The following is a 24077-nucleotide window of genomic DNA, read 5'->3' as shown; positions in this document are numbered from 1 at the left end:
CAAAGTAGGAAGCATGGTAGCATCCAGGCAGGCATGATGCAGATGGAGTTGAGAGTTCTACTTCTTCATCTGAAGGCTGCTAGTGGAAGACTGCCTTCCAGGCAGCTAGGATGAGGGTCTTAAAGCCCACATTTGCAGTGACACACTTACTCCCACAAGGCCACATCTTCTAATAGGTGCCACTCCCTGGGCCACCCATATACAAACCATTCATTGCCTTCCATTCCCTGGCCCCCATAGGCATGTTCAAGCATATGAAACTATGGGGGTCATACCTAAACATAGCATAATGCAAAATACATTCACTCCAGTTCTAAAGGTCCCCATAGTCTATATAGCAATCTCAATAATGTTAAAAGTCTCTTCTGAGCTTCATTCAATCACTTAACTGTAATCCCCAAAGCAAGATAGTAAACCAGCTGGGCAAACCCCAAACTCTGCATCTTCATGTCTGATTTCAAGGTGGTCTTCAGATATCCAACTCCCTTTTTTTTCTTTGTTGACTGCAACAAACTTCTTTCTCCTGGGCTGAAAACATCCACTCCCTGTTAGTAGCTGTCCTTGACAGGTATCCCACGGTTCTGGCATCTTTAACATCTTGGGGTCTCCACATCAACTTCAACTTCACAGCTTCTTGTTCCAATGTATGGGATTCACACATGCTCTTCTGGGATCCTTCAAAGGGTTTGTGTCACTTCTTCACCTCTGCCCTCTGTAGCACTCTAGGCTCTGGTTGATCAACTCCACTGATGCTTATATTCTTGGTGGTCATCCATGATACTGGCATCTCCAATATACTAGCATCTTCAATTGCAACTAGGCTTCATCAATAGCCTCTCATAGGCTCTTTTCATGGTGCCAAGCCTAAAGTCCTTTGCATGATCCCTTCGGTCCTAGGCTATCATCTTCAACCTTCACCAATGGCCTTCCATGGCTTTTCACAGTGCCAACCCTCAGCTGCTCTTCATGACCCCTTCATGCCTTCAAAACCAGTACCATCTTGGTGATTGTTACACATTACAACGTACAGCTTCAGCACGAGATATAACCTTGGCTATCTCTGGAACACAGCTTCTTTGTGTTCACAGAGAACACATCCTAGAAGTTTCACCTCAGTGATGCTGGTCTCTTCTTAATCACTGCTACTTTCTTAGCCCTACCTAACCAGCATCAATTGTCCCAGTTGTCTCCTTCTCATCTTTACTATTAAGCCAGAGACACATGGCTGAAGCTACCAAAGTTCTACTGCTTGCAGGAGCTAGAACATGGCCCCCTTGTTCAATTACATTACTACTAACTTCTTCTTTTCCTACTCCCTCATTGCCTAAGCTTGGTTGTCCAAGAACTTACTCTATAGATTGACCTTGAACTCAGATATGCATGGGTCTTTCTCCCCGGATTGAATGTGTATACCATCACACCTGGACTTAAGCGTTTCTTCACCTAAAATTTGCTCTGTCCCAGGCTGGCCTTGAATTCAGAGATCTGCTTGTCTTTGTGTACTGGGATTAAAGATGTGTAGCACCATGCCTGAACCTAAACTTAGCTAGGTAGGATCTTGCCCCAAGTTCACCACTTGAGTAATTCAATTTAATATCATTGAACACAGGATTCAGCTCCATTTCACTTCCTGGTGAATACTCAAACCATATATTTTATATTTTGTTCCTTTCTAAGCTTGCTATGCTTATTCAAAACACTCTTCATGAGACTTAACCAGAGAACAAAGACTATGTTGGGTGTTTCTGAAACTTCCTTTGTCAATGCAAATTAATCTGAGTCTCTTCTCCTTAGCCTCACACAGACTCTTCAGACAAGGGCAAGAAGTAGCCAAATACACCACAAAAACAGTCTCTAGGTCACATACTGAAATTCTCCACTGAAACCTCTTGGACCAGATCTGTACAATTTAAATCACTCTCAGCAACAAAGTCTTCCATATTCCTACTAGGATAGCCCATTAAACTCGATTTAAAGCATTCTATTGCTTTCCAAATCCAAAGTCCCCAAATCTACATTCTTCTAAATGAAAGCATGGTCGGGCCTATCACAGCAATACCCAACTCCTGGTATCAACTTTTGTCTTAGTTAGGGTTTTACTGCTGTGAACAGACACAATGACCAAGGCAACTCTTATAAGGACAATATTTATTGGGCTGGCTTACAGATTCAGAGGTTCACCATTATCAAGGAGGGAACATGGTAGCATCCAGGCAGGCATAATGCTGGTGGAATTGAGAGTTTTATGCCTTCATCTGAAGACTCCTAGCAGAATATTGACTTTCAGGCAGCTAGGATGAGGGTCTAAAGCCCACATCCACAATGACACACCTACTCCAATAAGGCCATACCTTCCAATAGTGCCACTCTCTGGGCCTATCGTATATAAACCATCACAGAAAGCAAGGTCTATTTTCCTCCTGAATTAGGCAGGTAGGAGTTAACATGGAGTGCTTGGTAAGTTCTGGTAGTCTGTGATGAACCACCACGCAGAATGGCCTATACACAGCTGTAAGGTCAAGCCACTTCCTCAAGAGCTACACCCTGCTCTGCTCTCCTTTGATTTGTTGGGATTTGGCTGCATGCATATATATATATATATATATATATATATATATATATATATATATATATATATATATATCTCCATTGCTGAGTTCTAAGGACTCCAAGATAAAACAACATCACAGGAATGATGTAGGATTTCTTCTTCTTTGTATATGGTGGGTATTGAACCTGAGTCTCTGAGTGTGCTAAATATACTCTCAGCACTGAGCTACATATTCAATCCATAGCTTTCTATTAGAGACAAACATCTTTCTTGGTATTACTCAAGCTAATGGACCCAGACAGACATTTTCACAAGCTCCCAGAATAACCAAGCATTGAATTTCCCTGTTTCTATCCATTCCAGGCTTCTATCTGGAACCAATATAACCAGGGTGTGGGTATCCATGAGAACTGTATGCCCTGAACTAAATCATTTTGTCAGGTACCATTGCCAAGTCTACCAATCAGCCTCCATTACTCGCAAGTACATATTTGTCTCATTGTTGCTCTTATTTTTCTTAAGATAATGAACTTTTAGTATTCTATGAGCTCAGAGAGTTACTTCCAATTTTTAGATAATATCTTTAGATACTTTTATAGCATTTTCAAACTAGGCACTGACATCAGTTATAACAAGGTTATGATATGATGACATATAAGCTCAGTTATTAAAATATTATGCCTAAGATCAAGTGGGGTGTGGCTCTGTGATGCAGCACTTATATAGCATGCCTGAGAATTTGTACTTTACTCTTACCACCACAAAGATAAAGATTAATAGAAAGTTAAAGATTTAACTAAATGGAAAAAGATATCATACGTTTGAATGGAGACTCTCAGCTATTTCCAAATTAATTAACAAATACAGTTTTAAACAAAAATTCTGAATTGGTTCATATGACAAAACTGATATCTGAAATTAAACACACATCCACGAGAATAAATGGCCAAGGCACACATCTAAGACTACAGGCAGGTGTTTGTGCTTCTATGCATTCAAAGGCTGTGTACATTTTTATGAGCAGAACATTGAAATTGGAAGTGCACACAGATAAACCCGGCAGCATGCAGTTGAAGAGGGAATTTTAATCCACAGGGAAAGCATCACAGCATAGACACTGGGGGGAAATAAATGTTCGCTTAATAATAAAGAACTGGCTTGTCTTTGTGTGTGTGTGTGTGTGTGTGTGTGTGTGTGTGTGTGTGTGTAGTGTGGGCACCCACAGGACAGCAGGAAGGGCATTCAGAAGTATATCAGCTGGTGTTCAAACCCCACAGAGATGCCTTTGGGCAGCAAGCCCTGATGACAGACAGCAGCCACAAGAGGCAGGCTTCAGCAGACCTCATTCAGAGCTCTTTTGTATTCTGCTGTGGCTTACTTCATTAGCTGGTCCTGGTCACTGTGTTCCCCTCCTCCAGCTGCTCTTCTGCAATCCACGTGGTCTCTCCCTGGTCCTGGTGAGCAGAACTATAATCCCAGTGCTCCCACCCCAGGCTGAGACAGGAGGATCTCAAGGTCAAAGTCAGCCTGCACTACACACAGTGAGTCTCTGTGTGGAATAGTAATAACCTCAAAATTGGTGAGTGGCTTTGGATGCGGTTAACTGAGAGTTCTTCCTATGCACTCCTCCGCCTAGACAGCCTTCCCTACTTGCTCTTCAAGGTACTGAGCTATCAAATTATGGCATCTTTCACAATGGCTCATGATTCAGTGTGGAATTAAGACAGATACATGCAAAATAAAGAAAAGGCTGAATTCCAATCAGTATTAAGCCATTCCACAATAAATTCCTATCTCATGACAAAAACAAATAGATTCCCTAATAAAAGCATAGAAAAATGATGTGTGTCTTCCTGAGAACAGGACAGTCTCTCTGAGCAGACCCTAACCTAGGTCCAGAGACAGCACTCAGAAACTGCTTTTTGTGCTGAGCCGTGGCTCATATGAGACCCTGAGTATTATCCCAGAATTACTGAAAAATAAAAACTTTGCACATTATAAATTAATAAATGACCAAAGATATAAAATATTGACCACATTTGAATGTATAGTGTGTGTAAGAAACAAAATAACAGACCAAAGCAGGGGTTTGGGGAAAACTAATTGTTGGAGAGTAAGAGCCAGTTTCCATTTTATATCAAACTCTATAAGATGATTAAAAACTAAGGCAATTACCCTAATAGGTGTATTGTGTGCAAAAGACAGTATTGAGTGTATTAAACATATTCAAACATAGATAAACCCTTCCCCTACCAAACACAGGTGAAGTGGAAAGATGAATGTTCATGTTAGTGATTAGTGATATACAATAGTAAGAACTGGATACCCACAAATGTCCTTCAAGTGGGTGAAAACAACCCCTCAAAGAAAGACCTAATGTTCAGGGCGGAGAGAACAGTCATCAAATTTCCATTCAGATAGGAAGAGTTATCCATGTGCACAGCAATTCTGTCAAGAAAGTTATCTGAAACCTTTATAATTTAGAGATGCAGAATCTAGAGATGTTTCTCTAGGGAAAACAACAATGGCCCTCCTGCAAAGTATTGCTTTATTACACATTGCAATAGAAACAACGTAAATATCTAGCACAAGAAACTGCTTTAAAGAACACACTGCTGCAAGGATTGTGCTGTGCTCATGTAGCTGAAGGCTAAGCTGCCATTTACACTCCCAGAAGTGTGTATGACTTCCCTTCAAAACAGTCACTGTTTTGTTATCAAGAAATAATTGGCTCAACATTATTCCATTTTTATGGACAAAATGCACAATCACCATTTATTTGTTTGCTTGCTTGCTTAGCTTTGCTTTCTAGTGTTTCAACAATTGCATGTGTTAATTATATAGCATTTAAGATTAAAGCCTGTAGCAACTAGAGTTGTTTTTCAGAGACCAGAGATCCTCAGCTGTTCCTGGAAGTCAGACAGTGGAGGACAGATGCAGAAGGCTCCCACCACTTTCCCCCTGCTTTGTTACAGGGGAAGGAATGTCCCAGGGTCCCACACTAGAGCATTCTACCAGTGTCACTGACATGTCTGTTGTCAAGGCTGACCATTTATTTAAGGTGCCCTTTTTTGTGCACAGCTTTCTGTGTCCATGGTAGGGGAAAAGGCAGAAAGCAGGGTGTGAACTTTTCACCAATGCAAGGATATTTCATGGCTATGGAGCAGAACTCTGTGATGCTGGTAGACAGTTCTCAGTCTGACAAGTGAAGGTAGAATTGGACAGCAAGCAGGGAACTGAGTAATTGCTCTTTCTTCTCACTGACAATATCAACTGAAGTTTGTTATTTTATTACAGTATTCATATGGGCAAGGTTCCCAGGAGACCAATAAAGTCTTTCCAGTTGTCTTAAAACCTGATTTGAATAGAATGTGACCATGACAAGATCAAGTGCAGGGCTGGCAAACAGAAACAATGCTTATGTGGTTAGTGTGGGTGACATGAGTGTCTGCAATGGGACTGTCTGCAGCACCAGCCAAGCCCTTCCTGGCCATGTGACCTGAGCAAGTGGCCACATCAAGGCCAGGTCTTTTTCTCTGTGCCATGAGGATGATATCAGTTTCTATCCTTTGGAGTTGCTGTAATTGTTCAAGTAATGTCTATAAAAAATTTAGACCCCATAATTTACCATGTTATTTGGTTTTTTACACTGATAACATTAACACCTATAGAATTTTGTGTATAGAATCAATGCCATAGACTTTGAGTAAGATTTGAGGACTTATTACCCAGAATGTGGACTATAATTAATAATGATCCTAGTCCATTCATACTTCAAAATTAAAGGTATGCACCACCACCACCACCACCATCACCACCACCACCACCACCACCATCACCACCATCACCACCACCACCACCACCACCACCACCACCACCACCATCACCACCACCACCACCACCACCACCACCACCATCACCACCATCACCACCACCACCACCACCACCATCACCACCACCACCACCACCACCACCACCACCACCATCACCACCATCACCACCACCACCACCACCACCACCACCACCATCACCACCACCAACATCACCACCACCACCACCATCACCACCACCACCACCACCACCACCACCACCACCATCACCACCACCACCACCACCACCATCACCACCACCACCACCACCACCACCACCACCACCACCACCACCATCACCCATTTTTTTCTAAGAGCACAGGGTGTTCCTTGTTTGTTGTTTGTTTTGATTTGATTTTTGAAGACAAGGTTTCTCTGTGTAGTCTTGGCTGTCCTGAAACTCACTCCATATAGGTATATCAGGCTATCCAGAACTTAGAGATCCTCCTGCCTCTTCTTCCCAAATGCTGGGATTAAAGGTGTGTGTCAACACCATCTGGCATGTTTCAAAATTGATGATGAGATTCTTAATATTCCAACTAGAGAAAATTGGTAACTATACAAAAATAATGACTGTCTAAATTAGCCCAATTAAATCACCTCACAATATAAACACATATCAATACATCACTCTGAACTGAAAAAAAAATCACATACAGTCATTACTTGTAATAACTAAAGTCCAACTTAAAGTAAACAATGCTTGGTGAAATTCAAGCAGAAGAAATATGAAGGAGTTAGAAAATAGGAGAAATAAGAAGAGATTCTCATAATCAGATGGATGGCGAATCAATGACATAGAAGAGGAATTCTGCTACTGAGGATGTAGAAGGGAATAAAGTTTGTAGTGATGTGTGTTAGGACTTGGTCAGCATCATCTGGGAGGTGGGAACTGGGATAAAAGTGGGGCAAGCTTTAGAAGAGACTGGAAGTTGAAGCTCTCCCAGCAGCAGAGCTAGTCATACACACACAAACTTACACACTCAAACACACATAAACACTCACACACATGCACACACTCTCACATACATACACACTCACACACACTTAAACACATTCATATGCTCTTACACACTCACATACACTCAAATACACACATACACACACACTCACACATATGCTCACACACATACACACTCTCTCACATACACAATTATACACACAACTCTTTCATATTACCTCAGTTAATTTATTAACGCTTTCCTTGATCATTCTCACTGCATCAACAAATTTCAAACCATTTTATACTCTCTATAATTATATATATATATATATATATATATATATATATGTGTGTGTGTGTGTGTGTATATATATATATATCCACTTAAATATATTTATTGACAATGTGGATTGTGTCTAATGCATCTTCACATCTGCCCAGTTGCCCCATATAACAGCCTGATTTATCCATCCAACAGATGCTCAGGAGGTGAAAACATTATGTCAGAATTTATATTGTCCTTATGTAGGCCTCCAGCAGAAGATATGGCCCAGACTAAAGGTGTGCTGCAATATCTAAATTAAAGGTGTGTCATCCCACCTCAAGACCGGAATCCAAAGTGCTTCCAGCCTAAAGATCCAGATCAAAAGCATGTTGTCTTCTTGCCTCACGATGGCAGCTAACAGTGCTCTGTAACTCTAGTTTCAAGTGATCCAGTGTCCTCTTCTGGCTTCTACAGGCACTGCACACATGTGGATCACAGACATACATTCAGGCAAAGTACCCATATATGAAATTCTTTAAGCAATTCTAATAGAGAATATGATAGATTATGGTGAATAAGTCAGATAGATGTGTCTGAGAGGCTCCACCCAGCAGCTAGCTGAAACAGATGCAGAGACCCACAGACAAACACTGGACGGAGCTAGGATAGTCTTATGGAAGAGTTGGGGGAAGAATTAAGGGACCCAAAGCAGGTAGGAATTCCACAAGAAGACCAACAGAGTCAATCTGGACACTTAGGGGCTTCCAGAAACTGAACCACCAACCAAAGAGCATACACGGGCTGGACCTAGCCACCTCACCCCAACCCATATGCAGCTGTGCAGCTTTATCTTCATGAGAGTCCTCCAATGACTGAAGCAGGGGTAGTACCTAAATCTCTTGCCTGCCTGTGGATCCTATTCCCCTAACTGAGCTGCCTTGTCTGGCCTCAGTGGGAGAAGATGTGGCTAGTCCTGTAGAGACTTGATTTGCCAGGGTAGGGGAATACCAGGAAAGACTCTCTCTTCTCAGAGGAGAAGGGGAAGTGGGGTCAGGGAGGGGCTATGTGAAGGGGGTACCAGGAAGAAAAGGGCAACAGTGAAAATTATATAATTTGTGATGTAAAGTAAATAAATAGATAAATAAATAAATGAATGAAAAAGACTTGTTATTGATAGACAGACAGACTGGCAGGCAGATAATCTTTGTTAAATCACAACAAAACTGTACTGATCCTAGAATAGTAATGTGTGTAGATTCTTAAGTCAGCCCCCATACTTAGAGCTTTCTTCCCTTAATATAATGTATATAATAAGCATGAAAATTAAGCATGGCTGTAAATACCAGATATTTTATTGCCTAGAGGGAAATATCATTGTGTGTCTGATACACTTCTAATATTACAGAATAAATGCAGGTCCTGGGATGGCCATCTTTGTTCCAGGATATTTCTGGGGTTTCCAGAGTGTTGTACATCCTTGAAATGTTAGATGACATTGTCTGTCCCAGTTATTTTTCTTTGAGTTATATTTTGAAATTTACCCAGTAAAAGAGTTAGGAGGCCTAGACTAGAAATCTGGAGGGTGGAGGGTGGAGTGCCCAGGTAAAAAAAAAAGGAATATGAAATCTGCAAATGAATTCCACAACAAGCCCAGTTCTGGGAGAGTGGCCTAGACATTATGCCTCCATAGGGAGCCCATTGAATTGCTAGCTTCAATTCAGTAGGAGGGTACAGAGACAGAGGTCAAGTCTCATGTACCCTCTCACAGCTCTACCCCATACCTCCTGAGGCTCCCACCTGATCCCACTTCCAGGAAACTGCCAGACTTTTTAAGTTTGTCTTTCACGAGCAAGATTTAAAGAGCTCAAGTGGACACACTTGGGCTTGCCTCAGTGCCAGGAGGAGGATTGGCTTCCTAGAGCTAAGCAGAGGATGCTAAATGATCCTTTTGTAGTGATTACAATAACCAGAGGCTGAACAAACTGGCCTCAGCATCTCTGGATACAGAGGAGCCCTGCTACCCTAAGGAAATGGACCACAGCAGGTGGCAGGCACCCCTTCCAAGGAGACCCAAAGTTTACCTTTTAAAATGAATCTGATAGAAAACACACACACAGACACACACACACACACATTGCTTCCCCATGTGGGCATGGCAACCCATTTAATATCACCTTTTCCAAGCAGTATTAAAAATGAAAATCCTTGCCAGAATAGGAAAGCCAAACAAGCCTACTCAGGAGGGGCTCACAGGCTAGATGCTTGGGGGTTAGATTCCAGAAACTCTGTTTAAGAACCTATGTAGTAAGGAGGGATGGAGGTTGGATGAGAACTTCAGAATCAATGAGCTTATGATGTCATTGGCAGCCCACCTATCCTTGGAGGAGTCCCCTCATGATGCCAACCCTTACGGCTTGCCTCTCATCCTATCTCATAATACCAAGATGAGAAATTCTCGTGCCGGACTGTGTTAAAATAACAGCCAATCCTCAATCACTGCCAAGTGTGTGTCGTACTTATGGTGGGAAGAGAGTGTTGCCTCACTCCTCCATACACACTCATGCCCTGATATACATAAAGCATTGTAACCTATAAAAACTGATCCAGACAAGTTCCCACTTTGGCACTTAAGGGAGAGAGCAGGCAGCAAGCAGGGAAAATCACCATGTTTTTCTGCCTCAAGCGTTGATTTGTTTACTCATTATATCATTCAAAAATCTGCACGAGGAACTTCAAGAGCCTAAGAGGGCTAAGATACAATATTACAGATGTAATTCATCTCGTCCGTGTAAGTGTTCAGTGCACTAATTGTTGGAGAGATGAGACTTGGACGGAGAAGTATTTAATCACTTTCGAAAAAGTGAATAAGGAAGACGATAGAATAACCAAGCATCTGACTCTGTGGCCAGCGCTCACTCAGTCTCCCCTTCCAGAAGATGAGAAGCACCACTGCCTGGGAGTATCTGAACATGGATGGATGTATGAGGAGAAAGTAAAGGTTTGTTCCCAAACATGGCAAGAGTTGAAAGGAAAAGGCCCATGTGGTTGGAAAGCATTTCAGAGGTAACAGGAGGAGGCAAAGCAGAGGGAGGCCCATCCCCTCTGAGGCCATGGAATGTTGGATGGGAGGACATGAGTCAGAACCGTGGGTGCTAGCTACTTGCCTTAGTGGATCAGAATAGTTTTTTCCTAACAACTCTGTTATACTGGAGATTAAATCTCTTTGGCTTTAATCAACTAAACTTAACCTCTTGGGAGTTTGCTGCATTCAAAGACTCAAGGCCAGATTGGCAATCTGAGAAATTATGCCAGACTTGAAAAAAATGCTGTTCTAGCAGGCAGGCAAGCAGGCCCTAAGGGGCTGGGCCTGAAAGAAAGAAGAGATCAGAAAGTTGTCATGGCAATTCTAGCATGTGGTGTTAGGGCCCAGACTCAATGCATGCTGTATTGCCCTGCATTCTTGGATCTCATAATAAAGCCACAACTTATAATTTGCATTGAATCTGTACCCTTCCCCAGATTTCTGTGACTTACTGAGGAAGAATTCCACTTGTTATATTTGTGACTGAATTGCCATTAAGGGTATCTGACCCTGCCCCCAAACACCAAAGCACCCTTCCTCTTTCAAGTGTTGAAATTGCATGCGTGACCTACCATGCTCTCAGCTTCAACCTCTCTCCTCTTCTACCATTTCCTACTCCAAACATTTAACAAACAAGCAAACAAATGCTTGGGCACATATATGTACATAGTGCATTTCACAGAGAAAACTGGCCATTTCCTTTAGTATAGTATATAAATCAGTACCAGGGATGGACCACTCATGTCTAGTTCAGTCAGCACTGGTGGCTGATGGGAGGATGGAAATTCTGTTTCTTAGTGGCCTATTCCTTCTGCCAGGGGTCCATCTGCTGGTGGTGGGCAGAGGAAAGTTCTTCACTCTGCTCCCTGTTTCCTTCACGGAGCCTTGGAGCTCAAGTGGAGGTTGTTTTTCCACTTTATGGCCCAGTCAATTTATCAATCAATGAGGCCTGGCCACTAATTAATTGTTATGCTATCCTGTTCCATCCATCAGGAAGACTGGTGGCCCCAACTGGGCATTGTGCCAAGACTCAGGAGCTGACTAAGGCAAGGAAAGGAGGGGAACAGGGTGAGTGAAGGAGCATGGATGACATCAGTTGATATGTCTGGGGAGGGACAGAATGCCAAAATTCACAGTCTACTCATCCCCAACAAGAGCTCCTGGCAAAACCTGGGATCTATCATCTTGCCTGTGGCACACACACCAAGAATTCTGCTTTTCTATACTCTGTACAAGAGCCTACTTTTCACATACCTCTGACTGTCACCCTAGACCCTACCAGAAGTTCTCAGAGTACAGTAAAGTATAATTCTTCTATGTGAAAATATCAGACCTAGGATGGAAAGGTTTTCTGACTAACTCTCTGTTCTTGATCAGTGGATGCCTTGTCTACCCACTGGCTCCAGATGCTGACATTTCTGGATCATTGGATGGGCTGTCTTGTACCATGGCTTTTGGGTGAGCATAATGAATAGATACTCTAAAAAGTATGGAAGAGTGTCAGAGAGTGAAGTTGGAATACTTAAACCCCTTAGTACTTCCCTGTACGTTGTCTTTCTAAAGTCAGAGGGCATTATACAAAGTCCTCCCACACTATACACTTTCGGGTAGATAAAGCTCCTCACACGTTCCAGAGTACTGACCCATCATTCTGGACTTCCTGCTCACATCCTTGAATATAGCCCAAAAATTGAAGTTGCCCCAAAATACCCAAATGGATACATATGCATTTCCTACATGCACCTTGCTCCATGGTCAAATATAAAAAACAGGGTATTTGTGGCTGAGTTTCACAAGAGTTTTCAACAAGTATTTATCAAAGAAAAGGATCTACAGTCACTGCATGCCTCACCTACAGTCACTGAATGTCTCTGGACCTCTTTTCTTATCTAAGAAGTCAATAGCTTTAAAACAACTTCTTGGCAGTTGAAATGTTTCTTCCAATGAACTCAGATAAAATCAAAGCTCAGAAGATTAATAAAAAAAAAAGCAGCACTGGGGTAGGAGGGACAATGAGGACACAGAATCCTGAAGACATGACCTCTGACATGAGCACATGAAGACATGAACAGTGGCCTATGGAACCCTTTTAAGAAACCTACATAGCTTGCTAAAGGCATATTGTAATACGTGGTCCTCAAGGTGCCACTCAGAGACTGACATGAGCACAGAGTAGTGACAGGGTCGCCAGTGTCTCCTCTTGTAACAGGTCCAGAGAGTCACTGGCCTTGCACTTAGGGCATGGCAGGTAAGGGCCATGGAAGATGTATCAGAAACCTATTGTGCCATCCTGTAACATGTCTTCCAAACTGGTGGACTCTTCAATATTCCAACTATTCAAATAGGTGCACATTCTGAAATGTAAACATAGATTATAGTCTACTTGCACAGATGCTCATTGATTTTACTAATATCAAAAGTTTTGAAAATATTGTTAAGTTGCTCAGGGGAGAAGCACACAGACACAACTGCTCAACCTCCATCAAGTATCCTTTTGATGGAACACCAAAGCCTCTAGGCTACTAGGGATCTGGAGGATGATGGAAATTTTCTAGAACATAGGTACAGCATTCCATGATTTAATGAGAAGACTGGCAAATTTTTTCCTGTAATTCAGTAAGAAACAAGTGCACAAAATTGCAACAGCCATTCTATTGCTCCAGACATTAACTGTGATGGGTAAGTGTAATTGTGAATGTGGTTGGATTAGGACATGCATGGAGAACTGACAAAGCACTGATTAGCATGTGAGGTGATATTTTCAGAGGGGACCAGCAAGTGGGAGTGGGTGAACTAACTAAATGGAACAGATTTCATGTTGGTGGTCCCTATCCAAAAGGCTAGAAAGAGTGGACATCAAAGCCAAATCTCGCTCTTCCTCAAGAAGAGGCTGTTGCTTCTCTGCTGCTTTGGACATTAAATATGCTGCCTCTCTGACTTCTGGACTCCAGAAAGAACAGCGGCAACACCAATCAAGGAAAGGAAAGGAAAGGAAAGGAAAGGAAAGGAAGAAAGAAATTTGTATCTTTTGAAAACAGCTGAAGTCACACTGAGCACTTAGATAGCTGTAGCCAGTCTTGTCTTGAACTCACTTTTTTCTCTCCTCAGTCAGTGCAGAAGTACAATCAGTGTTAGGTAGAATGTGAATACTGGCCTCTGTGCTACTGTAGTCTAAAGAGACTCACTGACTCCTGCTTGTTCCTCTCAACCCAGAAAAGCAGCTATACCATTACTGACTGTCTTCTTTTCCTAAAGCAATAGTGGTGGCCAGGGTCCACTGGGATGACCTATCCTTGGTGTCAAAAAGAACTGGGGATGTAGTTCAATGGCAGCTCACTAGGCTACTAAACAGGGGACTTGAGGTTCAATCCTTGGCATTGAAAACAGCTAACAACGAGAAAAATCGAAACAATTGAGAACATGTGACTGGCCAAAGCAGCTAAGGTCCCTGGAGTTTGGGTCACAAGGATAAGTACAGAATCATGTTACTAAATGATAGCAGCCAAAACAGGATGCTTGTTCAAAGAGGAACCACTGTTAGTTACCAGGGCAAGCCACAAGGCAGGAATCTCTCTCTCTCTCTCTCTCTCTCTCTCTCTCTCTCTCTCTCTCTCTCTGTGTGTGTGTGTGTGTGTGTGTGTGTGTGTGTGTGTGTGTGTGTACACGCACATTCATATGCTCAAGAGACAAGCTTAAAACAACATGATACCGAAAGGTTCGATATAACAGATTATGCAAAGTTTGTCAGGCTAATGCAAACAAAAAGGAAGTAGGACTGGCAATATAAATATTAAATCAAGTGAGCTTCCAGGGCAGAGGAAGCACTGAACAGGACAGAGAGTGCTGTCAAATGGGGGTAAAGGTGATGCATCAGAACACAGACATAGCATCCTGAGCCTTTCATATGTCACAGTGTAGCTCTGCAATGTAGAAAGCCAGCTCTGTTAAGAATCCAGAGAAGAAATGACAGGGATGCAGAAATAGTGGGAGACCTTACCACACCTCCCTCAGTCTTTGACAGATTAAGTAGGTTAAGAATGAATTAGGGTGTAGAAGGACTGAATAATATGTTTCATGTGTCTGACTTAATAGATAGATGTCAAGTTTGTACTGTATGAAACGAAAATACACCTTGTCTCGAACTGCCTGTAAAGCATTCATGAGCACTGATTTTACAGTAGCCCACAAAGGAAATCCCAGTAAGTTCCAAAAAGTACAATTTGGACAGGCTCAGTTCTCTGACCACGATACAATAAAACAAAATTAATGGCAAGAGTTCAAACCAGCAACCCCAAACACTTTGAAATTTAACAGCACTCTACTAAATAACTCTTTGGCCAATGAGAAAGTAAGGCTGCAATTACAGATCATTTAGGTCCCAGCAACAGGAAGAACACTGCGTGCTGACACTGATGGGGCAGTGCCAGAGGTAAGTTCAGTGCTGAAGACCTGAGATTATTAACAGAAGAGACAGAAGATAAGTGGACTGAAGAGTCAAGCTCAGAAATTAGAAAACAATAATAAACCAAACCAAAGACAGTGAAAAAGCAGGAATAAGCAAATCCCAAAGTACAAAATAATAATTTTGAAGGCTGAAAAAAATGTGCTGTCTGAATAAACTGCTAAACCAAAAATATCGTGCTAAACCCCCAAAGTGAGAAAAGGGGTGTGTCTTTATTAACAGAAGCTTTTGGGGGGGGTCTATACTTTTAAACTAACAGACTTCACAATGTCCAATAGATATTATTTTTATGTTATGTGTATGAATGTTTTGCCTGCATGTCATCTATGTGAATATCTCTCTCTTTCTCTCTCTCTCTCTCTCTCTCTCTCTCTCTCTCTCTCTCTCTCTCTCTCTCAGAACTATTAGGCAGTTTTAAGCTACCATGTGGGTTCTGGGAATAGAGCTTCGGTCCTTTGCAAGAGTATCAAGTATTCCTAACTGCTGAGCTACCTCAGCACTGATTTAAAAAAAATTAAAACTGCAAATTAAATTTAGAGTAGTAAAACTAGAATGAATGCATGAATAAATGAATGATTGAATGAATGAATGAATGAATGAATGAATGAATGAATGAGTGTGTGAGGACTATACTCCCAAGTATGAGAAGGCAGTACACACACTGGTCAGGATTTAGGGGCTCATGCCAGCACCAGAGTCAGCTGCTGGCTATAGATCCTCAAGCAACCATTTCCAACCTCAGTTGCCTTATTTCTAAATTGATGATGACACCGATATGGATCTTCTGAAGTTGTCAGTGAAAAAGCAAAAGCCAAACCTCTAGAACTTTGCTAAAGAGGGACTCTGTATCCACAGAGACACAAAAGACACATGTAGTGATATACACACCACACACACACACACACACACACACACACACACACACCAAGCAATTTTTTTACTCTTACACTCCTCCAGACCCTCTAAGTAGCCAGTATGTCAAATACTAGGTATTTTAGAAGCATAGATGATAAAGAGCCCATAGATAAAGATTGCACCTCTTTGCTTTGCAAAAATCATGATTTTAATACAAAACCTTAACGATGTTAGCACAGAAAATCCAAATTCTTTATGAGCATGTGTGTATACATATATAAGTTAAATATGAGCAAACGAAATCCAGAGTTGTAATAAAATAAAACACCAGAATCTAATAAGGCATGTATGTCCTGGGAGGAGATGAATGTCTCAGCATTAGAAAATCTACCATCTACTTTGGCACATTGGGAGGCAATTGACAATGTGTTGACCCAGAAATGTAGTTATTAGCCTAAGGAAATAACACTCAGCCAAAGACTGTGCTCAAGGTTATCTGGGGTAACGTTATTAAATCCTTAAGCAATCCAAATACCCAAACTGCAGGAATTCTCAAATATACTTAGGTTACACTGTGCTTAAACAAATAGACTATGCTTATGTGACATATAGAAATAAAAGATAGACTATCCTATAGGAAGAACTTTGGTGAAATCATTAAATGAATGTTTCAATGATTATTTCAAAGTATAAAAATATATTCACAATGTTGTTCATTAAACATAAAAAAATTAAAATAATATGTAGGGTGAACAGAGTTAATCTCTGTATTTATGTATATGTGTGTGTACTATATACATAAAATCACATAAATACACAAACATGCAAATATGAATATTGAGCTGGTTCCTTGCTTTTGCTGACGTAGAATTGATGCAATGTGTAGTTGTCATGTTTATCATTTTGTGCAAATGTGAAGATGAAATCACCATCATGTTTTGGTTCTTTTAAATCAGATTAGTCTGCATGAAAATTCACACACACACAAACAATTCACACACACACAAACACACACACACTCATACACACACACACAATTGCCCATTATAATGTTAAGTGTGTGTGTATGTGTGTGTGTGTGCGTGAGAGAGAGAGAGAGAGAGAGAGAGAGAGAGAGAGAGAGAGAGAGAGAGAGAAGAATGCACAGCCCTTTTTGAAACAAGGGAAATAAGACAGAATAGAACAAAATGTCACAGTGGTTATTATAGGGCAGTTTTAATTTCCATTTCTGTACTTCATTTGAAATATGATTCCTTAATGCCAGCAGATAAAATAATGCCAACTGTTATTGCTTTCAGTGAGTCTCAAACAAGGAGCAAAACTCCACACATATCATACACTTGCCTGGTTATGACTTCAACTTTTAAAGATGCAGTAGAGATTACAGTTCCGGTACCTGGGGAATCTCACATGGTGTCTGGCTATGACAAACTAATAGTATATATTCATTAAACTCCACTCCATAGTCGAGACCATTTTAAGGATTATTCAAGAAAAACGTTGCTTGTGAGAACAAACAAACCTAGAGGACATTATGTTAGGTGAAATATGTCAGTAGAGAAAGACAGATTACAGCATATTCTCTCTGCGTGTGGATGTCAAAATAGTTGATCTCAGAACTGAATAGTGATTTCTAGAAACTGAAAAGCATGTGGGGGAGCAAGACAAGAGAGAGCTGGTTAAGTTCTAGGGCTTCGCATCATGGGTTTGGGGGTAGCAGAAGCTGTTTGCAATGCCTAGGCTATATTCTATGACTGATAAGAAGAGATAAGCTTAAAACTTTCAAACATAAATCAATAGGATGGGCATGTTAATCACCCCGGTTTGACCAACTCATGCTGTACATGGGTCTTTACACAGCATGCTGTACACCCAACAAAGTACAATAATTAAAATCACAGAAAGAATTTAAAACGGAAAAAAAAATATCCTAGTTTAACATGGGTCATGGAGTACAACTGGCTACCAGACAAGATTCCCTAGTTGCCAGGTGTCCAGCACCTTTTCCTGTTGTCACTGGGACTCTAAGATAGAAGATTCAAAATGTCACCACTAACTTCCATTTTAAAAAACTCTTTTTCATTCTTGCCACATTGTTTTAAAATGGGAAAACAAACCAAATAAGCAAAGAAAGAACAGATGTTGACCCTGTCCGCTGTCCTCTCCCCTTCGGATGCAGGTTTTCATTAGGTAGCCTAGGCTGGCCTCAAATCTTCTCCTTCGTACCTCAGCCTCCTGAATTCTGAGACCACAGAACCTCCCCACAACACAGGTTCTCTCTTGCCTTTCTCTCCTCCCTGTCTCAAACTCTCCTCCCCCACTCTCATACTCACCTCTCTCCTCTCTTTTTATCTCCCCCACCCCTGCTTTCTCTACAATATGAAATGGAATTTTCTCTTATTGCTTAAAACCAGGTCTGAGGCAGAACGGATTCAACAATGGAGTCAACTCCCCTTCTGCTGGCCGATTTGAAGGATCCAGTTTTAATAAAGGAAACGAGCCATCACTCACCTATTCTAGAATTGTGTGTTTGGAGGAAAGAGAATAATTTGTCATAGAAATGGTGAAAGAGAAACCTTGATTTAAAAGAAATTACTTGTGACTGTATTCAGGAGATTATTACGAAAAAAAGACTTTATGTTTCATTGGCTACGGGGGATGAAAGAAGAGAATTGCCAAGATGACTAATGTTTGGAATTCCAAGCTCATGGGGCATCAGTGTCATGGCCCAGACCTTGAGCCTTGGAGAATAAGATGGCAAAGTGATTTTGTAAAGGGCATGGATTTCAGAGGGATGAAAGGGATCTATATATGGCTTAAGAGCTAACATTCAGGCTACATACATGTGATTTGGAAGTGATTAGGCAACAAATGGAGTTATGAACCAGAGCCCAACTCATCATGAAGTTCAAGACATCTGGGCCCAACAAAAGCCCAATACTTAGGAGAAAAGGGGACTAGAGTGTGAGACCATGGGTTGGAAGGTCACTTTCAATAAGATGCACAGAGATGGAGATAATATCCCCCAGCCCTGCAAAGACAGTAGAGCCATGACTTATAATTCAGGGAACAAAGAGCAAAGATCTCATGTCTTTTCTTCCCCTTGTTTTGGCTAAAATCAGATACATGTACCAATGAAAAGCAAGAACATAATGCTGTGTTAAAGTAATAACACAGTGTTGGAGTATACTTTAGAGGCAAGCCAAATCTTCATTCAAACCACTTTAGAAATCTTTGGAATGGCATGAACTCTGAGCATTGGCAGCCTGGCTCTATTGATTTTATTGTTCATTCAATCTAAGTGGGCTTCTGTGTTATGAATAGAGAAAATGCTTTTGAACTATCGGGCTGTGTAAGCCAAGAACCCAGGACTCCTGATCTCAGACAGGGAACAGTGACTGAGCTGCATCTCAGGTGTTGTCAGACCTGTGTATATAAAGAGAAGAATCTCCTTCCCATTTGTAGTGGGTTATTCCTTCCTCACTCACACATATCCTAATATAGCCTCTATGGCTAGAGAGCCAAATCCAAAGATGGGGGTGGGGGGCGCAGGGAGGAGGTTCTCACCACAGTGACCAAAAAAGGTTCATGTATTTGGAAAGAGACAGAAACAGCAGGATGAGTTTGCTGTTTGTTTGTTTGTTTGTTTGTTTGTTTGTTTGTTTGTTGAGCCTAGTATATTATTGCATGCCTTTCTGGGAAAGAATTCCTTTGAGTCAGATAAAAACTGCAGAGATGAGTAAAGAGAAATGCTGTTGTGTTGGAGAACCAACAGGATGCCTAACTTCTTTTAAAATGCCTTTTCTGTGACTTTCAGGTGATCGTCAGTATAATCATCCGATCTTAAGCAGCGCTACCCAGACCCCTACACATGGTGAGAGCTGATTGAGAGCACCCTGCATCCCATCTGCATGCCAAGTGGCTCCATTCCAAGGATGGGAGAAGGTGTAGCCATGTTCCTGCCTTCCCCCAGCCCACACAGTTTCGCTCTTCCTTTGAGAACATTGTCCCCTGGATGTTTGTGTTTTTGACATAGAATGATTTTTTTTTTGCCATAAAAGAGAAGGGAGACCCTTCTTCAATTCATTCATATTTGTAATCTTCATCACTTCTTGTGGCCACAGATTCTATAAATCTATAGTAAGGAGATTAATGTTCTCTTTTGCTTAAAGCCTTTCGGTACCATTGAGAAGTGAAACAAGACTTATCTGAACCTTCTTGACCATCCCCGAAACTAATTAATATTTAACAAAGCTTGAGATTGAGTTGAGCTTTATCCTCTTGTCAGAGAAGAGGCTGATGGTTGCCCAGCAGAGGGCTGTTAGCAAACAGACAATGATAGTAAGACCATCTTTCCCTGTCAGGTTTTAACCTCCTCCCAGAAAACCAGAACTTAACATTTGGATCCCCCAGATAAAAACAATTTGGAGTCTCTCAAACCTCAGTAGAATACATAACAGCCCTGTAAACTGTGATCTGTCCGCCATGCTTGTCTTTTCACTCTGACAGCTTAAGTAATTAAATAATAATGATCAACAGGTGTTTCTTGAGATATACAAAACATAGATCAATCCAAAGCCAGGTCTGATTGTGCAGGCGTTCAATCTTAGATAATCAGGAACATGAGGCAGGAGGATTGCCAGTTTCAAGGCATGTTTGAGCTAGAGAATCAGTTCAAGGGTAAATTGGGAAACTTAGCTATTTTCTCAAAACAAAAACAAAAGCTAGATCAGTGGTAGCACATTTGCCTTGCATGTACTAGGGCCAGTGTTTATCCCTATACAGCAAGAGAAAAATAAACCAGTCAGCACCTAGCAGAGGGATAACCATTCTCAAGCCATATGGTATAGCACCTTAGCATTGAGGCTAGGGCACATCTAAATTAGGAAAAGGGAATAGGGCTTTTTGACATGCTTTTTCAGTGCTATGAGCTAGTGTACACATGCTAAGAGAGTAGGAACACTCTTAGAAGCTTCTGGTTGTAGGGTATAAGTAAAATAGAACTGAGATCAGTTCAAAGAGGAAGATGCCAGTTATAGTGTTGATTGTGGGGACAATAAGGAAACTGAGATCAGGAACATATTAAGAATTGAGATGGTTTTGTCATTCAAAATTTTTTTATCTCAATGAGAATCAATGAAAACTGAAATGGAGAGCCAAGAGTATTTGGAAGAATGGAGGCTTGGCTATGGATATCATCTAAGGAATAAGAAAAATAGCCAGCGTGCAGGAATTAGAGATAGTGAATTTGAATCTGAACTTATAGAATAGGCTATGGCTGTAGAAGAAAAAAAAATGTTCTAAAGGTCGTTTGAGGTTGGAGCCAGTGATGTTTTCATTAATCTTTGAAGAGAGTAACAGGAGGCTTGAAAGTGGGGCCCCTCAGTGCAAGAATTCTGCAAGGGGGAAATAGAAGGCAGAGGCAGAGAGTCTGAGAGATGCTGTGCAGATTAGCGAGTAGGAAGAAGAGCCAGAAAAGGAGGCAATGAAAGCTTCCACTTGTTCAGTAACAGTCTGGAATGAACAACTACTGAGCTAAGCCTCCTCAGGAAGAGCCAACACAGCCATAGAGGACAAACAGAAGGACTGTTCTGTACCCTACCTCTTCCTGTCTTCTCTCTTCCAGCTGGTACAAGGAAATGGGAAGAGATGGGGCCCCAATGTCAGTTCTTGAGCAGATTGCAGAATATTTGAAGTAGAGCTTGGCTGCATCCTTTCTTGGATGGTGGTACTCTTCCCCCAACACCAACATTAGAAACTACTAAGGAGGCAGGAAAGACTTGCATCTACTTGATCAACTCGAAAGCATTCATTAGATCCTTAGTTTGGACCATGCTATTGGAGAGAAACAGGAAAATTAGAAAGCAAGTCTACTGATGCAAAGATCTCTGAAGTCATTTGGGATGACCCAAGTCAATTCGTGTCAAGTCCTTAGAGCTCAGGGAAAGCTTGAGTGAACGAGGGTGGGAGGTGGAAGAGCAGATATCTCTGAAGACTGACAAAGTGTAGCAAGGTCACTGTCACAAGCCTTTAGTTAAAGAAGACCGTGATCAGGGAAGGAAAAAAATAAAGTAGGGCATCCCAGTGAAAGGCAAGCTTGATCTGAGGGGGTCTTAAGCAACCACAGCCAGGACAAAAGGCAGAATGTCCTTAGATCAGTGGTAAATTCAGAATAAGTGGTAGATGATAGTATATAAACCTACTGCATTTGGAAGAGAGAGAACTGAGCAATGACCTCACTGGCAGTAAGATGCCAAGACTCAGAGGGAACCCTGTTCTTCTCCAGCATGGTGAGAAGTGAAGAAACAAGAAGTAGTGGATTAGTGGCTATTAAGCAAGTCTAGGGAGCAGCACTCTCAGCTTCATGCCCACTCCACTTCCTGGCATCTGTCCTAGTCCATGCCAGGGAGGCTTTCTCTGTACAGCATGTTCTGATCTCTTGGGATACAGAGCATCCCTCACCCCCTCACATATGTACAAAGCTGGCACAAACACCAGCTTATTGGCTGAAATCCCCTGGCTCGCTCCCCAGTTCTGGGGGTGATAATGCAGGCAGGGAAGGAGAGAGGAGCCAGGAGTTCCCATGCCTGGGGCAATCCTTGGATACAGCCTAGGAAGGTGACTCTCTCTCCCAGGGACAACAGAATTCTTGTGTTCTGTAATGCAACACTCTCTGCCAAGAGGTATAGGAAACCACAATTTACCTATACATCTAGCCCAACCCGGGCCCTGCTCCACTCTTACAGGACCTATGGCTTTGAAGAGTTCCAAACAAAGAAGATGGATAGATGGTACACCCAGACTGCTGTTTCCCTACTCATTTCTGGGAATGGTATCACTATCTCCCTGGAAACCAACTGTTGACTTCTTTTTTATGGTTCCTTCTCCTCCTCCTCCTCCTCCTCCTCCTCCTCCTCCTCCTCCTCCTCCTCCTCATGTCAATCAAGCATGGAGGCATTTGGTTTCCTTCCCATGAACCTCCATACCTTTCAGATCTCCATGCTCACTGCTCACTGCTTCCTGACCTACCCTTTACTCCTGTCTTGTGTTTATCCTTAATCTTTCTTCAAGAGTCCACTCACTCTGAGTATGTTATCATCGTTTATCCACTCTGGTGACCATTAGTCATCTCTATTCCTTTCTTGACTCTTCCTCTGGGCCTGGAAAGTGTGTCTGCTGACTTTGAATCTCAGGGTCTATCTCAGGGAAAGTGGGAGAAAAGAAGGTATGATAGGCAGGCTTTGCTCAAGTTTCTCTTTCTGGGAGCTTAGAAATTCCTAAGGCAGCCTCTGAGAAAGGACTTAAAGTAAGAAAGCAGTGGTAAATGTGTAGCTCACAGAGGCTTGCCAAACATGGAAAATAGCAAGGCCTAAGGGAGCTGCCCTGGAGGTGCATGGCACCATGGAGAGAATGTGGATTGCCCTTGGTCCTGTGGAGGCTCGATGCCCCAGCATAAGGAAATGCTAGGGTGCTGAGGCAAGAGTGGGTGGGTTGTTGGGGGAGCTCCCTCATAGAAGCAGGGGGAGGGGGATAGTATAAGGGATCTGCAGAGGGAAAACCAGGAAGGAGGATAACATTTGAAATGTAAATAAAGAAAATAACATGTATGTGTGCATATATATACATATATATATATATATATATATATATATATATATATATAGAGAGAGAGAGAGAGAGAGAGAGAGAGAGATGATAGAGATGATAGAGATGATAGAATGTGAATTGCAGTTACAAGGGATTAGGGTCCTGTACCCCGATTCTCCATGGTCAGTACAGCTGCTCTCAAGCTGGACTAGCCAGTACCAAAATTAGATCAGTCTATTAGCTATTAGGATGAGACAGCACATTCACACAGACACAGGTAACATTATTTCTTTGTTGTAGGGTTTTTCTGTGTAGTCTTGGCTATTCTAGAACTCACTCTGTAGACCAGGCTGGCCTCAAACTCAGAGATCCATTTTTAAAGATTTATCTTTTTTCCTTTTTCCTTCTTTCTTTCCTTCTCTCTTTATTCTTTTTTCCTCTTTTGACATTGATAACATTATGA

General features: G+C 41.7%; 1 protein-coding gene and 1 long non-coding RNA gene across 5 annotated transcripts in view; one reads left to right on the top strand and one right to left on the bottom strand.

The window, feature by feature from the left end:
* Gm12296 (predicted gene 12296) overlaps positions 1 to 24077 on the bottom strand; it is a 133203-nt gene that overhangs the window by 56401 nt on the left and 52725 nt on the right. The gene's annotated exons all lie outside the window — the stretch shown is intronic.
* The window catches only part of Shisa6 (shisa family member 6), a 316260-nt gene that overhangs the window by 283148 nt on the left and 9035 nt on the right, over positions 1 to 24077 (top strand). For 3 of the 4 annotated variants that reach the window (XM_030246098.1, XM_006533619.4, NM_001034874.3), the window contains one exon: positions 19845 to 19901. In XM_030246098.1, coding sequence (XP_030101958.1) covers positions 19845 to 19901 — 57 coding nt within the window. Of the gene's footprint in view, positions 1 to 12046; positions 12169 to 19844; positions 19902 to 24077 lie in introns of those variants that run through there. The other variant, XM_030246099.1, reaches the window with a different exon arrangement.

The sequence above is a fragment of the Mus musculus genome, chromosome 11 (genome assembly GCF_000001635.26).
Source record: "Mus musculus strain C57BL/6J chromosome 11, GRCm38.p6 C57BL/6J".
In the NCBI taxonomy this organism is placed as follows: Eukaryota; Metazoa; Chordata; class Mammalia; order Rodentia; family Muridae; genus Mus; species Mus musculus.
The sequence above is the reverse complement of the archived record's forward strand: the minus strand, read 5'-3'. Positions and strand labels throughout refer to the sequence as shown.